The 15,412-nt window shown below is 39.6% G+C and overlaps 1 protein-coding gene across 1 annotated transcript; it reads right to left on the bottom strand.

The window, feature by feature from the left end:
- Positions 1-9,823: 9,823 nt before the first annotated feature.
- Positions 9,824-14,187, bottom strand: slc48a1b (solute carrier family 48 member 1b). The gene is made up of 3 exons (XM_042496521.1): positions 13,761-14,187; positions 11,676-11,843; positions 9,824-11,052 (listed from the first exon to the last, which is right to left on the bottom strand). Exons 1-3 carry the CDS (start codon positions 13,888-13,890, stop codon positions 10,916-10,918), a joined length of 435 nt encoding a protein of 144 aa, XP_042352455.1. The 5' UTR covers positions 13,891-14,187; the 3' UTR covers positions 9,824-10,915.
- Positions 14,188-15,412: the final 1,225 nt, after the last annotated feature.

Raw genomic sequence — 15,412 nt, 5'->3', positions numbered from 1 at the left:
TCAAAGCGAGGCCACGGACAGAGACAGTGAATTATATGAGATTGTATTTACATAACAGGCCAAGTCAACTCCAGGATTAACTGGTATTAGAAGTGGGGCTTATTGGGAGCTCTGGTGGAGACAGTGGAGGGACAGGAAAGTCATTGTTGCTGAGGCTAATCTCGGGAGCTGCCGCTTACCTTTAGCGAAAGCGTGGCTCCGTGCCACCATCATGGAAAAAATGAGCTAACGAAGCGAGTAGGCCTACAGGAATGTCGTGGCACATAGGAGAACAGAAGGGGAGAGAAAAGAGGGAAAGAATGGGAGAAGAATAAGAAAAAGGGAAAAGAAAAGGAGAAGAAAGGAGTGGGAGAAGGGGGAAAAAAGTGAGGCTGTCCAAACAGAACCAGATGCAGGAGTGTGGAGGCTCGTTTGATCTCTGTCCTCATAGGCTGATTGATGTTGCACATTTCATTTCCTTGTCAGAGTCTTGACATAATGTTTCACTAAACACTCAGGCCCTGCTCTCATCTTCGTTTTATTTCCACGGGGGTCATAATTAACCCTTTCTGGAGCTGAAAATAGATCATACACATATCAATATATATCAGCATATATTGGCTTACACACACGCACACACGAGGGGCTTGGATATCAAAGAAGACCGATGTATTGTCTGTTTCTGTCTCTACAACATATGGTTTGGGCCTGACTGAAATTCTGCACTGAGCAGCGGCCATGTTGAAACTTTTGAAGTTCTCCAGGAAAAGAAAAAAAGGGGAAAACAGTTTCTTTAAGTTCGTAATGCAGTCAATTCAATTACCGTCATACGCCAAAAGGTCGAAGCGTGGCGGTGATGTGCTCAGCTGGTAGGAGCGCGGCAGTGAGACCAATCATAAATGATGTGTTTGGAAATCCATGCTGGCTCGACAAAAGGAACTAATCATTAAATTCCTCCTCACCTTCACCCCGGGAGTTTCTTAACCCTCCTGGCTGCCGTTTTTTGATGTTTGCACACAGCGCACTACACCCTCCTCCAACCCATACCCACCCATCCATGGCTCCATCCCTCCTGAGGAGCCTATAGTGGCACAAAGGCAGACATCTGGGACCCATTTCCCCCCTGGAGAAGCCCTTCCTGTGGGGTATCCACTTAGAGGGGTTCAGGAGGAGCGGGATGAGGGGGGGCTGAAGGGGTGAAGGTGCATGGTATGTGGGGGATGGTAGTGATGAGACTGGATGAAGTATGTGTGTGTGTGTGTGTGTGTGTGTGTGTGTGTGTAATTAAAATTGTGTGAAGGTGTAGATTTTTAGAAGAAAAGGTTAAATGGTCAAAGTTTCAGTGAATCTTTATCTGCCCTTTCTTGTTGATGATCACATGACTTAAAGGAATGTTCAGCACTTTGGAGAATGCATATATTAACTTTTTTTTGCCAAGACTTAGATCAGTGATTGCTATCACTCTCATGTCTATGTGGTAAATACTAGGCTGAGTAAGCAGCTCGTTAGCTTAGCTTAGCATAAACAGAGGAAACTGCTAGCCTGGCTCTGTCTGAAGGTACAAAATCAGCCTACCAGGACCTCTAAAGCTAACTACAGCCAACACGGCTGCCAAAGCGCCTTTCCCACTGAACCAACATAAACAAAACACCAACACTCATTTAAATTTGGCTTTCGTCTTTAGTGTTCAAGATTACAAATTTCGCTTTCGTCTTTAGTGTGCAAGATTACAAATTTCGCTTTCGTTTTTAGTGTGCAAGATTAGCATTAATTTCCAGGACAAATGACTCAGTAGTAGCAGTAGTTGCAGGTATCAGCCCCTGCTGATACCTGCGAATCAGTAATAGTGGAAACATGACAGGCGCTGACGCGTTAATTTTCCCCCCTTTTCCGGCATGGCTGTAACATCTGTGGCTCTTCTCAGGCACAAATTCCATCTATCTCTGTCCAAGCTGCTCTAGAACGTTGCTCAAAATTAGTCAATGCCGAGTTTGAAAGAGAGACTGAATAAGTAACAGATAACAAAAAGAAGTAGCTACCATGTCACTTTCACTGGCCTCCATGCTGTTTTTTTTACTGTTTATTAACCCTGTTTTTTGGCGTGTTCCTGGCATCAAACATGACATGGGGAAAAAAACAACAGAAAGGCATTGTCTACTGGCTATGGGAAAAGGTGGCTGTTCACGCCTTTACCCTGCATTAAAATACATGTTATATCCAGATCGTATCTCGATATGATTTAATCTGATTACAATAACATCTGGTAATAATGTATGGCTTCAATGCATTGAAACTCGACTGCAATTTGGCCACCCAAAATGTATTGAAATGGAAGGCGTAAAGGTGGTCTCACTTATGTAACCATAGAGCCAACATGGACAAGATGTCCTTAAAGGCCCTGAAAAACAATTTTATAGACCAGCTTCTTACTCTGAATGAGAATGTCACTGAAAGCCAGTGTGAGTGATTTCTCACGAGAGTTTTTTGTCTTGTTTTCATCAGTGCTTTGGGATCTAATGTAAAAAGATGATATATATCTATGTAGCATATACAGTATTTGAATCAATGTATGACAGTCATTGGCTGTTTGCTCAGGTTGCCGGCCACTGTCAATTAAATCTGATCAAAGCACACACCTACACAGTCCTGATGAAGGAGATCTGCTAGTTTGTTGAGTGTTTAACTCTTAAAAAAATAAAATAGATTTTATTCAAATATTTTACTTGATGGTATTTAATGTTGTAGAGAGATACGTTTAAGTTGTATAATAAGTTGTCAATGGCTTTGAAGTGCTCAGAAAAAATGGTGACTAATAAGGAATCTGAAGTTAAATATAAACTGGCAACGTCCATCTGCTGATGAAGATCATGTGATATGACTGAAAGCTCCAGAAAAGAAACTTAATGGACCTTGAAGTGAAACACGTTAGTCAGATGTTTGCTGATACCTTTAACGTATGTCTTTTTTAAATGTAAAAGTGCAATCATGCATTAAAAACACTTCCCTCCCGCGCTGCGTGCAAGCCTGTATTATTCTTGTTTAGCTGTGACTTATCTTCTCGTATTAGACCGTAATTTATCATAATATTTAGTGCTCAAGCTTCCTTCAAATGTCCCTGCTTTCATGTGTAATTTAGCCAATATCCTGCTCTGGCTCTGATTACAGTGTTTAAGTTCTGGGGTTCGTCCATGGCACATTACAAACAGTCCCAGTGGAGCTCACAGCTGAGCTGGGGATACGGCATGCTGGGCTGGTGTGCGCTGAGCAGCAGGTCAGACTGGATAAAGCCTCGTGTGGCTTATCCTGGGACATCCAGGGAAGAAGCAGTGCATGATGGTCACAAACAGACATCCACTGTGTAGCTGAGAAAAATTTTGGCACAACTTTCCATCAGGGCACTGTTTATAAAGGGCTTCAAAGTTGTAAAATCAAAGTTATAATCCATTAACGAGAACAAATGTGGGGTTGCCAGGTTGTGAAAAACCTTTCCCTTTGGTAGTAATGAAGTTCAAAATGTGGGTAATCATTATTAAAAGTCCCTCTTCAGAATGTAAGTGGTCAAACGGTCCTTTCAGTCACAGCCTGGCAACCCAAAAGTTATTATTAATGGCTTAAAACATTTCCATGAGGCATAGGAGTACCTCATTTAAAAGTAGTATCAAAGTTTCTTTATAAAGTTTGTCAGTGTTGTACACAAAGAGATATATTAAACAAACAAGTGATAGAGATCACAAGAACCTTTTTTAAGACTTGACATGTGTGTGTTTGTATGTGTGTATGCATGTTTGTTAGAGAGGGGGGGGGGGGGAGGCTGCCTAAATGTTGCATCACATCATGCCCATATGTGGAAGCAGCAGGTCATATGATCTCTGTGATACGTGGGAAACACAAAAGGACAAATAGTTGGACAGTAACTTCTCTGTGGATAAAAAGTAGATAAAAGTAGATTTTTCCATTTACACTGAATTTGTACAGAACAGACACAATAAAAATCCAGTGCTTCTTTCAGTTAATAATGCTGATTTTAATTAGCTGTGCAGACGTGATCGAGTGTCTGGCCTATATATAGCAAATCATCACATGAAAGTCATTTTCGCAGCTGAGTCAGTTTTTCAATGTTTTAGGTTCATTTTCTTTGTAAACAATAATAAGTCAATGAGTCAGCAGACTAGAGCTGACCATGTGGCCGCTCAGTTTGGAAAATCCTGTTTCAGCGTGAACTTCAGAAATATGTTTATCAAGCTACAAGTCTGCTGCATACAGGGAAACTTCTCGCAAAAACATATGCACCTGAACGCTGACAACAAAATAGAGATAATGTGATGAAGTCTAATGATGAAAAATTTTAAAAACCCTGTAAATTCACACCAATGCAATAAAAGGCCATGGATGAAGAGGAACTCAAAAACATGCAGAGATGACATGTAAAATGTTTAAAGAAATACTTTATCCATGCAATGACCATTTGTATATCAGTTGCTCCCCTTGTGTTATGTTTTTTTTTTTCCAAATGCCTTTTTGGTAAACAAAGAATCAAAAAATAGTGAAATTTCTTGATGAATCAAAGTGAAGGGGGGCTACATTTAAAAAGAGTAAAACTATAGCAACTATATATCTGTTTCCCAACTATCAATCTACTTATTAAGCATAACCTAGGTCTCAATTATTGAGTCGTGTTCAGCACTTCTCAACACATGCATTTTTGCAAAAAAACCCCACTAAAAATCTGTCTGTTTATGCATACATGTTTTAAATGGTAAGGTTATAGTAAAGATAACGTTTCTATCAAACTGTGGTTATATTTAGAAAAACATTATCATTTGGCTTTAAATAAGTACTTTTGTTAGAAACATTATGTCATATATGTCGCACATGTCAAGTCACTTATGTAACATCACTAGAGTTGTATGATACACATACTAACATACTCAGCTACATTAGTATTTAAAGAGGGCAACTTTAATTTTAGGCCAACAGCACAAACCTTCATAGGTGTTTGACCCAACCACCCCCACCCTCCACCCCCTCCTATCTAGGCGTTTTCCATCTTCATACAACATTACACGGACTTTCTCGCTTTTTAGACTCATAGACTGTGGATAAAGATGACACGTTTTCCCCTTGTCTCTTATTTTCTGTTTCCCTCTCCCTCATGTGGGTGCGTCTGTCCATTGTCTGACCCACCCTTATTTGTATCTGTGTGTGTGTTGTTTGTCTGGAGCTGGGCAGAGTCATGGAGTGTGGCACACTGATTATCCACACACCTGCCATTCATCACTCACCTGCTGGTCATCATGCAATCAGGCCACCTACACTGCTGCAGCATAAAAGGACCGGCTCACTCCTTCACTCTCTGCCAGATTGTCTGTTTCCAACCTGTGGCACACTGTCAGCGCTCCTTTTACCTTTTACCTGTTTGCTGTCAGCTTTGCAACCCTTCAGCTTCCTGAGGACCTGCAGGATCCCAACAAACACTTAACTTGATTTCCCCCTCTTCCTGCAAAGAACTCTCAGCCCCATTCCTGCTCACCTGAGCACAGTCCTGGAATTCCGTCGCCTCAAAAGGAAACCCTGAAACACAGAAAACCACTGCTCTGCAGACTTCTCCAGAACCCAGCCAAGCCCCTGTCCCCCTTCAGAAACTCAGAGACTAAGTCAATAAATAACTCCTTGTTGCAACTTAACCATTGTTTCCATATCTGTTTGCACTCTGGTACACTGCACACTGACTAACTGATATACAAATAATCATTTTGTGGGTGAAGTATCCCTTTAAGATTCTCTCTTTGCAAATTTTCCCATATTTTGAAATTAGGATGAAACAGCTTTTGGACTCTCTACAACCTTGACTCCTTGTTCAAAGACCAAAAAACACACCCCACAAATCAGTCTGACCTTAATGTCTTTGGATAAGGGGCCTGTCAGGGGGTTGAACACTCACAATCTCACACTTCAAATACTGGTTACTGGACACATTGTCAACCTGGGATCTGCGGGATTAGCCTCTATCACGCATCCACTGCTGTCAGACTCACAGTGAAGCACTGTCTGCAAGGTAGAGAGGAATGCTGCGTTTCTACAACAGAGCTATTGCATTAGAAACATCAACAGGGCCAGCTTCAAAGGGGCGCGCCTTCACATTGAATCAATCCCCACTTCCATTAGATTAGATGAATTCACAAAAGTAACATTGCGCTAACATTTCTTTATGGTTTCTCAAATCCCTTGCTCTGGTTCTGGTTCCCCCTGTGAAGCCACTTCAAACAGCCTCTGCCATGGCATATCCCTTTGTGCTCTAAAACAGCAAATATGTGTCTCTCTAAAATGTTTCAGATGCAAGCTCGCAGTGGTCCCAGAGGCACAGACAGCATCACACACAACAACACAAGAGTCAGAGGAGGAAAAAAACAATAGCTGAGTGTAAAGGTAGGCATGTGTTGTTAACAGCAGGTCTTCAGGGACATTTTGAATGAATAAGTGATGAGAGAAGATGATAAAGATAACACAGAGACAAAAAAAGAGGAAAGAAAAAGCAGATAGTGTGGGAGAATTCCTGCAGCAGTTAATCAGTGTGGTAATAAAAAGAGACGGGAAGGGCGGCTGCAAAGGTCTAGAAACATATGTTTCAGTTTGTAAATAAAACAGTAAATTGCTATGGATATTGCTTAAATATCTGTGGGCTTTGTACCTCGCTTTGCGGAAGTTCCTCGGAAATCATTCTGGGACTGCCTTCTTAAAATGCCAAAGCGGCTTCTTAATGTCAAAGAGGCCATCTGGTTCTCGACCAATTCAAGATGTTTGCTTTTCATTTAGCATTTTTCCTCCTGACGCTTCTTTTTTTAGATCAAATGCTTTGTTTTTTTTTTTGAATCATCAATAGCGATGTTCACATTTCACAATGAAAATGTCAGCCAGCGCAAATCACAGACAAAAATCAAAGCTGCAACTTCTGGTGGAAAGTATTTTTACTCAAGTACAATTTTGAGGTACTTGTTCTTCAAAAGTTTTCTATTTTATAGATTTTGTACCTCTAGCCAACTACGTCTCAGAGGGAAATAATAAATGTTTTAATCCTCTACGTTTATCAGACAAATATGGTTAGTGGTTGCTTTGAAAATCAACATTTAACATAAAATGCATTGGATCAGCCTTTAAAATAAGCCACATTATTATAGAACTACCCAACAGAATATAAACTAGTTAAAGTTAGCATCACATGAACTAACATTAAATTGCTGCTTAAACATCATATTGATAACACAGCACCACAATATAACACTCTGATATGACAGATATGAACACTGATATGACCCGTTCTTCTGCCTAACAAGTACGTCTCCATTTAATACCATTAACACATTTTGCTGGTTGTACACTTAAATTTCCACCAATATAAAAATTTATAACTGCAGGACTGGTACTTCTGATGAAAGTTTTCTGTAAGCTGATGTTTCTACTTTTATGTACTCAAAAAATATTTCAGAGGGATGGCCACATGAGGCCACCTTAAAAATCTAGTGGTGGTACACAAAAAAACAAAATTGCTAAGTGAATTTATAGAATTGTATTGTATGCCGCTGAAGTCTATAGACTAGTTAAAAACTATGAGAGTTTAGGATCTGCATACTGATATACTTTGGTTTCATATTTTACTGTTAATATTACTCATTATCTGATGTGCATACATTAGAACAGTTAACATTTTGAGTTCCACAAAAATCACAAAATATTTACTAGGAACAAAAATACCATACAGAGGCCTCCAATTATTTTTGTTTATTTTCAAGAGGTGATGGGTGGGGCAGCAATCGTATCAGGGTGGCCATATCCCCCCTCTGGCCACCCTTTGGCAGCGCCACTGAGTGATGGAGGAAGTATTCAAATCACTGACAGTCAGTATGAAAATATTCCTTTATGAGTGAAAGTCCTACATTCAAAATCTCTCTTAAGTAAAAGTACATAAGTATTCACAATAAAATGTAGATTAAGTATCAACTAATTATGTGGAAAAGCCCCTGTCAGTGTGGTAATATTATTTATGTATATATCATTTTTGCGTTTTTATGTAAGCAGTACTTTGATGTTACAGTTGGTTAAGATGGAGCTAATTTAAACTATGTCATATATATATACTTTTGGGTAAATGCAATGCATCTTAAAAAAGGAACAGGTGTGTAAAGTAACCAGTGATAATATCTGCCAAATACATGTAGTGGAGCAGAAGTATTAAGCCATAATAAATAGAAATACCCAAGCAGGCAAGTATCATTACATAGTTAAAGATGTACTTAAGTGCAGTACTTGAAAAAATAGTACTTTTCACCACTTGCTGATAAACATGTAACCCTGACAAAAGAGCATGGAAATCTGCTGTAATTACTCATTAAGATGAGTCAGTGAGTACACATAAACAAGTCTGAGAGTGGATATCCTGAGTTTGTGTCCTTGCCTGACATCATCTGCTGCAAAGGTGTGCGTGTGTGCAGTGCAAAGCAATCATTTCCCCTGTAGGTTGTTTGTTATAGATTTGGATTCAGCTGCTGTTGCTCTTTAGTATCTAATTATACAGGATGTTTAGGATAGTTGTGTTATTTGAAAGTATAAACTTTTGTTTCCAGTCTCACCGCACTCTGCCAGACTGCCAGTCAACACTTGAGACAACTTCCTTCCTTGATTTGGGTAGAAAGGAGTCCCATAATTGAATAAAATGAAACCCCTCCTTCTCTTTACATACCACACAAACGTACATACACACACACGCACACACACACACGCACACACACACGTTTTACAGGCTGGTGTATAAACTTAATAGGACGCATTTGGTTCCAAAGCCCCCAGCTTGCTCAGTGGAAAGTGAGCCGGATTGTTTTTCAGTTTCTTAATGTCGAAGTTTATAACGGCCAGATAAAAAATGTTGCCATGGTGATTTAACCACAACATCGCAATTACCTTGATGCAATGAGACTCTGGGGGCTTACAAGCAAACCAGCGTAATGCAATTAAGATATAAGTACCACCAAAAATGTCCTTAAAACACAGAGGAAGGATGCAGGAAAGCAACAAAGAGAGTGAAATAATGATAGTGGCTTCTTAAAGATCAAAGTTTACTGATAAATAAACAAGGAAACTCTGCACCAGATTCTCTTTTGTTTTTCCTTAACAGCTGCCGGATTCTACAGAAAATTTTCTTCACCAGATATTATCCAGTAAATGAATAACTTAATGTGTTACCCAACACTGATAGCCGCTGTAATATTTCAGTAACATATTTTTCACATCAACTTCAAAGTCCTTCCATCAGACGGCTGCCTTAACAAAATCATACACTCAAAATTCTCTTACCCCCCTCCTGCCTCAAACCTTCCCTTTGAGGGGCAAAATAAAAATGTGGATGGATGGAGTAATTGCCTGACTTCAAAGTGCAGCTTATTGACCTGCATTTACTGTTGCCATTGACAGGCTGTGGGGTGTTTTTTTTTTCTTCATAAATGTAGCTCGGGTGGGTGTGAAAAGTGGTTCATTCCTCTTATGACACAAATCCCACTTTAATGCCCAACACTGACCCTCCTGACCCACGCTTAGCCGCGAGAAGGATGTGCAGCACCTTCAATATGCCTCTACGACACTTTCTCATGTTACATCAAAGTCACAAAGCTTATGAAGAAAATAATAAATTGTCTTTTGTTGCTGTTAGTCCTTTGCAAAGGAATTTAATACTTAAGAGGAACAGAAACTTTTAAAATATCACATTTCTTCTTAGAAAAAGAGGAACAGTTTTTTTTTAACTTCTGACAGGTCTATTTTCAGATTTCTTTGCAAAAACGCACCCATGCACAATGGATTTCAAAAAACACAGTTTATTAATGTGACTCTCAGTCCCACTCTTGTACAAACACACACTCCTACATTCATCCGCGTGATACATGTGGATACACAATGCCCTTCTTCATTTCTAACACATACAGAAACACAGGAAAGAAAATAATCTCATTAAGCAATGATATAAATGTCATGAATGGTTCAGATGAGGATAACATCAAGCGACACGCATGCACATTAGTGGTGTTGTGAATTAAAGCCATAACTAGGCCCAATATCACACTTACACTTACTTTGTCACACTGATAAAAACCATACAAAAAAACACTCCTTACATTAAAAATGCCCCTTCATGACTCACAAATGTATCATACCAGGACATGTGGTGCTTATTACATGAAAGCCTTCATGTTGAGGCTGCAGGATTTTGGGTGACCTGCCCTCTGCAAGACCCCGACACACTCTGTTAAAGCAGTGCTTGGATGTACATCATGTATGCACCACAGGATTGATGCATTGTGGTACGCACATTGCATCACTTGTATGTGCAACTTGTGCAACTCTTCATCATCATCAAGTACCAGAAAAAAATCAAATATAATATAAAGATGTAAGTCGAAAAAGCTCACATACTGTACATGGTGTTTAGCTGTTGGAACAAGTGTACCCTCTACTGGCTACAGAATGAACCTGCAGCTCAGAATTACCACTGAGGAGTGTGTTGTAACGCGGTAATTCCCTTCACTGAGTCATGGTTTTAAAATGAGCATATTTTGGATTTATTTTGTCATGAGGAAATTGTGCAGATGCATGACTAAGCAGAGGAAGTGAAAAATTTATCAAGGATCATATAAAATAGGAGCTGGATTAGTCTGTAAAGTGGCCAAGTCAGCAACAAACCCTGCACACAATAAAAAAAGGAGGAGGAGGAGGAGGAGGAGGAGGAGGAGGTTTGGGCCAAGAAGGCAAAGGAGTAACCAGGATCGATATTTCATCCTCTCCTCTGATTCCTCTTTAAACGTCCTTCATCACCTTTGGCCTCTCATGCTGGGAAGCCAGCACAATAAAGTGTACTCCAAAGTCTGCGTAGTCACTGCAGGATGTTTAAGTGTCCTTAGAAGTCGCTGAGGATGCTGATGTCGGCGAACTCTTTGCGGTAGCGGTGAGCGGACAAGGCAAGTAGGAAAGACCACTTGAGGCTCATGAAGCTCCACACACAGGACAGGTAGAGACTCTGAGGGTCACTCAGGGCTGTGGGAGCGACAGACACACAAACACACACCATGGCCATTAATATGCTGCTGTAACACCCTCTACTCTTCTGTTAAAGCTTTCCACAAGATGTTGGGACCTGGCTGCAGGGATCTGCTCTCATTCAGGGACAAAAGTGATAATGTCAGGGCGCATACTTAAACTTAAAGTCTTAAGAATTACACTTAAGAAGACTTTTAAGATCAGGGAATTGGAATAAATCTGCATGCGACAAAAAACTAAAACAGTCAAGTTGAGGTGGAGTGCAGTGACCAAACTCCATTGTGACTGTCCAGTCAGCAGGTTAATCTGGTCCTTTCAGTTAATTCATTTTCCTGCATTTTCTGTCATTTGTTATTGTTATTATTAACATTACTGCATGCTAAAATGCTGAAAAAATAGCAGTCAGCGTCACTTGTGACATTTTGTGTCACAACTTTCTGTTGTAAGCCACTGTGCGTCTCCACCAAAACATTTCAAATATGTATTGAAATGTAAATGTACTTTTTGTATGTTGGTGTTATGGTCTGATATTAGCATACCACAGTACACAGACACATTCGATGAAGAACAGCAGGGAAACCAAATTATGTGAGACAAGAAAGCCATGGTGAAGAACTTACACTCCTTGTTGCTGATGGCAATAGACAGGAAAGAGATGAAGGCAAAGACCGCTAACACAGAGAAGAAGACCCCCATGAAGAAGAAGAACTTGAGGCCCTTCAGCCATGTCCTCCAGTAGTCCTGCAGGTACATGACGTGAGTGATGAGGGTCCACAGTGCCAGCACACCTGAGGGACAAACAAAGTCAGTTTTCAGAAGACTAGATCGCTTTTGTTATTTGGACCTAATAACTACACATAATTACAAAGTTTCTTGAACACAACAAACATTTTATTTCCGATTGTTTTTAAGACAGACAGCCATTGTTTCCATGTTATCCCTCCATGATTTAAAAACCAACATGCAGATATGTTATACTTTTTATCTTTGTTACAGCTATGTTATTGTTACACTGGGATGTAGGACTAACAGCTAGCGGACCATGAGGAGCTAAGCAAGGTGATATATTGTGATTTTTTTTTTAAATGCTGAATTGCTTTTTATGCATTCAGAACTGTGGAATCTGTATTTGTATATATCAAAAACGGCTAGTGTTTTTGATCATCAACACAGTATCACAAAAAAATAACACCACCATACTCAAGTCTTGATATTTCCTGATACCTTTTTTTCTTTTCTTATACCCTTGACATAATAACTCATATGTAACTATCAGACCTGAATTTTGACAGTCATGAACTTCTGGTAGCGTGAGGGGTGAGAGTGCATTTTTACAAAACATCATGACACAGCACGTTTCCAATTGCTGAGTTAATGAATCACACTTCTTTCTTCATGTTCCCCTTTTTTTTAGCTGCAGAGTTGTAATTCTCCACCACATGTAAAGGTTAACCCGACTTCTCTACAGCCAGTAACAACCTTTACCGAGTCAGAACGTGTAACAGAGGGAACTGTAGCAATCTGACAGCGGCTTCAGTGTTAATGTCTTCAGTGATGGTCAGGTGCAGGTGCACATTCATGAATGCATGTTTTTTTTTTTCTTTTTTCAGAGGATAAAAATATGTCAGTTTATCATCAGTACAAGCATGAAACAGTTTGCAGCTAGTTGCCTTTATAGAAATGAAAATACAGATTCATTGAATGTGTCCAATGTGAGGACAATCTTTGATAAAAGTTACAAAAGAGCCAAGATGAGTCAGTTTGATATTTTGGAACATGTATTATAGTTTAACAACCACTAAAACTGAAGTACTTCCTGTAAGCGGATGAGAGCAGAGGTTATAGATATGGACTTGCAAACCTCAACAGTGGCTCAAAGTTCAGATCCACGGAAACACTTCTAATAATCCATTACATAACTGTGCATAAATCCGACTTTACTATCTTTATTTAGTGGACTGAACAAGAACTAGCTGTCATTTATAAAATCATTCATTTTCGCTCAGTGTAAAATTACAATGCCACTTAGAAAAGACTCCAAGATTCACACTAACATTTAGGCCCTTCTGTAGATTAATAAAGGGCTAGGCAATAAAACAATATTGGGATACGAGACTAGATATCATCTTAGATTACGGATATCATCATCTCTTAAGAGTAGTCTAAATTATTTTGTTTTCCTGTATTTTATAACCACTACATTGCTGCGACAGTACACCACTAATTTTAAAACATCGGGCAGATTTTTAGATATTTCTAAACTTCAAAATGCTTTTAATTTCCAATGTCTTAATTAGCTTCTGTAACAGTTTCCCCCCCACTTATTCCTAAAGGGGCATTTAATCAGTTAAGCTCAAAAGTGGACCCTTGCACACATGACAAGCTGAAACCTGTCAGATAATGAAAAACCTGCTGCAGGATATACAAAAAATAAAAACATTTTTTAAAAATTAATAAATCATTTTGGCCTGGTTGACACTATTTATTAGTTGACATGTATGTCCTTCAAAAACAAGCTTGACCTGTGATCTCTGTCTGACTTAAGGCTTGTTTTACAATCAGCAGGTTTAGCAGTTAGGGCACCTTCAGCCTGAGGAGGGGGTCACTGCTGTTTTAGCTGAAGGCTGGAATAAAAACATGCAGAAGCTATTATAACACATGCTTACAGGTGAAAACATGGTGTGAGACAGACACACGGTGTTTACCTGACAGTCCTCCCATGGCTGCAGTCCACGGCTGTTTGTACGCGATGTTCCACACCAGGAAAGCAGAGAAACCCATCAGCATACCAAACGAGGCATAGCCGATACTTAAGTATGTTTTATTAACCGCCATTGTCACAAAAACAAGGTGGTAAGAAAGCAGGAGCACGAGCCCGACGAGACGAGAACCGAGTGTGTGAGTGTGTGTGTGTGTGTGTGTGTGAGAGAGAGAGAGAGAGGGAGTGAGCAGCGAGGTAATAATTTCAAAACAACTGTCCCCGTGCAATCTGAGAGATGCCCCAAGAGGACAAAATGTGACGAAATGTGTGTCCTGCTGACTAATGATTGTTTTTAATCACGCGCGAGAGGGAAATCTGAAACATGACAAAGCATTTCTGGTCAGGATTTCTGTCTTTTTTTCTGTCCAGCTGTAAAAAAAACAACATTGTTACGTCATCCGAGACTAACCAACGAGCTCGTGCTCAGTCCTGCAAATACCCACCTCTAACAGAGTGAGTGGACACAGCGCCCCCCACAGGAGCAGAGGACAAACAAAACATGCCCACTCTCCACGTGGGACCCTTTGTGGACATTGGCTTTACCTTCAGATTTTGGGAGGTGCAACACACTCCAGTGCTGTATGTTTTAAAAATACTGTTAATATTTGCAAAATCAATCAATTGGTTTCCTTCGAATATTTTTGACCTGATTAAAAAACAATAAATCTCTGCAGTGGCTGGCAGTGCCACATAAGGGGTCAAAGGTGATAGCAGTCAGTGTTGTTTTTAGCCTTCCCCCTTGCAGAGATCTCTGAATCTTTTGATATTGTAGGAGGATTGTAGGTGGTTAATTCTTTCACAAAGTGGTGAACCTCGCATCGTCCTGGCTTGTGAACAAATGTACCTTTTGAGGATCCCTTGTTTCAGGTATTTTCCACACTTTTCCAAGTCTTTAGTTGCATCTTACCTAGTTTTGTTTAACCATGTTGCAGCCATAAAATGGAGAATGAGTGTGTATTTAACAAAAACAATGAAGTTAATCAGTTTGAACATTAAATACCTTGTCTGTACTGTATTCAATAGAATACTGGTCAGAAAGGATATGTAAATCATTGCAGGTGTACATGTGGGTCTACAGGAACCAAAACAGAATAATTGGGTTAAAACAACAGATCACAAAAGTATGTATGTAAGTATAAGTATAATGTATGTATGTAAGTATAATGATTGGATGCAAGAATTTTTATTTGTGAAGATTCAGACGTTCTGCTAAATATAAGGCTCCATGTCAGAACTACAGTAACCTTATCACTGGATTTAGCATTTCTGCTTCAGAAGTCAATTGAAACTTCCCATTTAAACGGTGGTACTTCTTATACTAAAGCTCTAAAAAACTAGAGCTTAAAAAAAATAGAAAAGGCAAGTGAGGGTAACAAACTGACCTGGAGCTGCCATGGATATTAAAAGTCCTGAAACATTTAGTGCCTTTCAAAGTAAAAGAACTGAAACAGAAAATACAGCGTTTAAGCAATGAAAGCAGTTACAGTAAATTATGTGTGAAAAGTCAAAGCTGTGGGAGTTAAAAGAGATGAATATATTTTTTTTGGGGGGGGGTTGTTTTTTGTTCAAAGGCCAGTAATGAAAGGAGAAAAAACA

The sequence above is a fragment of the Plectropomus leopardus genome, chromosome 2, assembly GCF_008729295.1.
Source record: "Plectropomus leopardus isolate mb chromosome 2, YSFRI_Pleo_2.0, whole genome shotgun sequence".
NCBI lineage: Eukaryota > Metazoa > Chordata > Actinopteri > Perciformes > Serranidae > Plectropomus > Plectropomus leopardus.
This window is presented reverse-complemented; position numbering and strand designations above follow the sequence as displayed.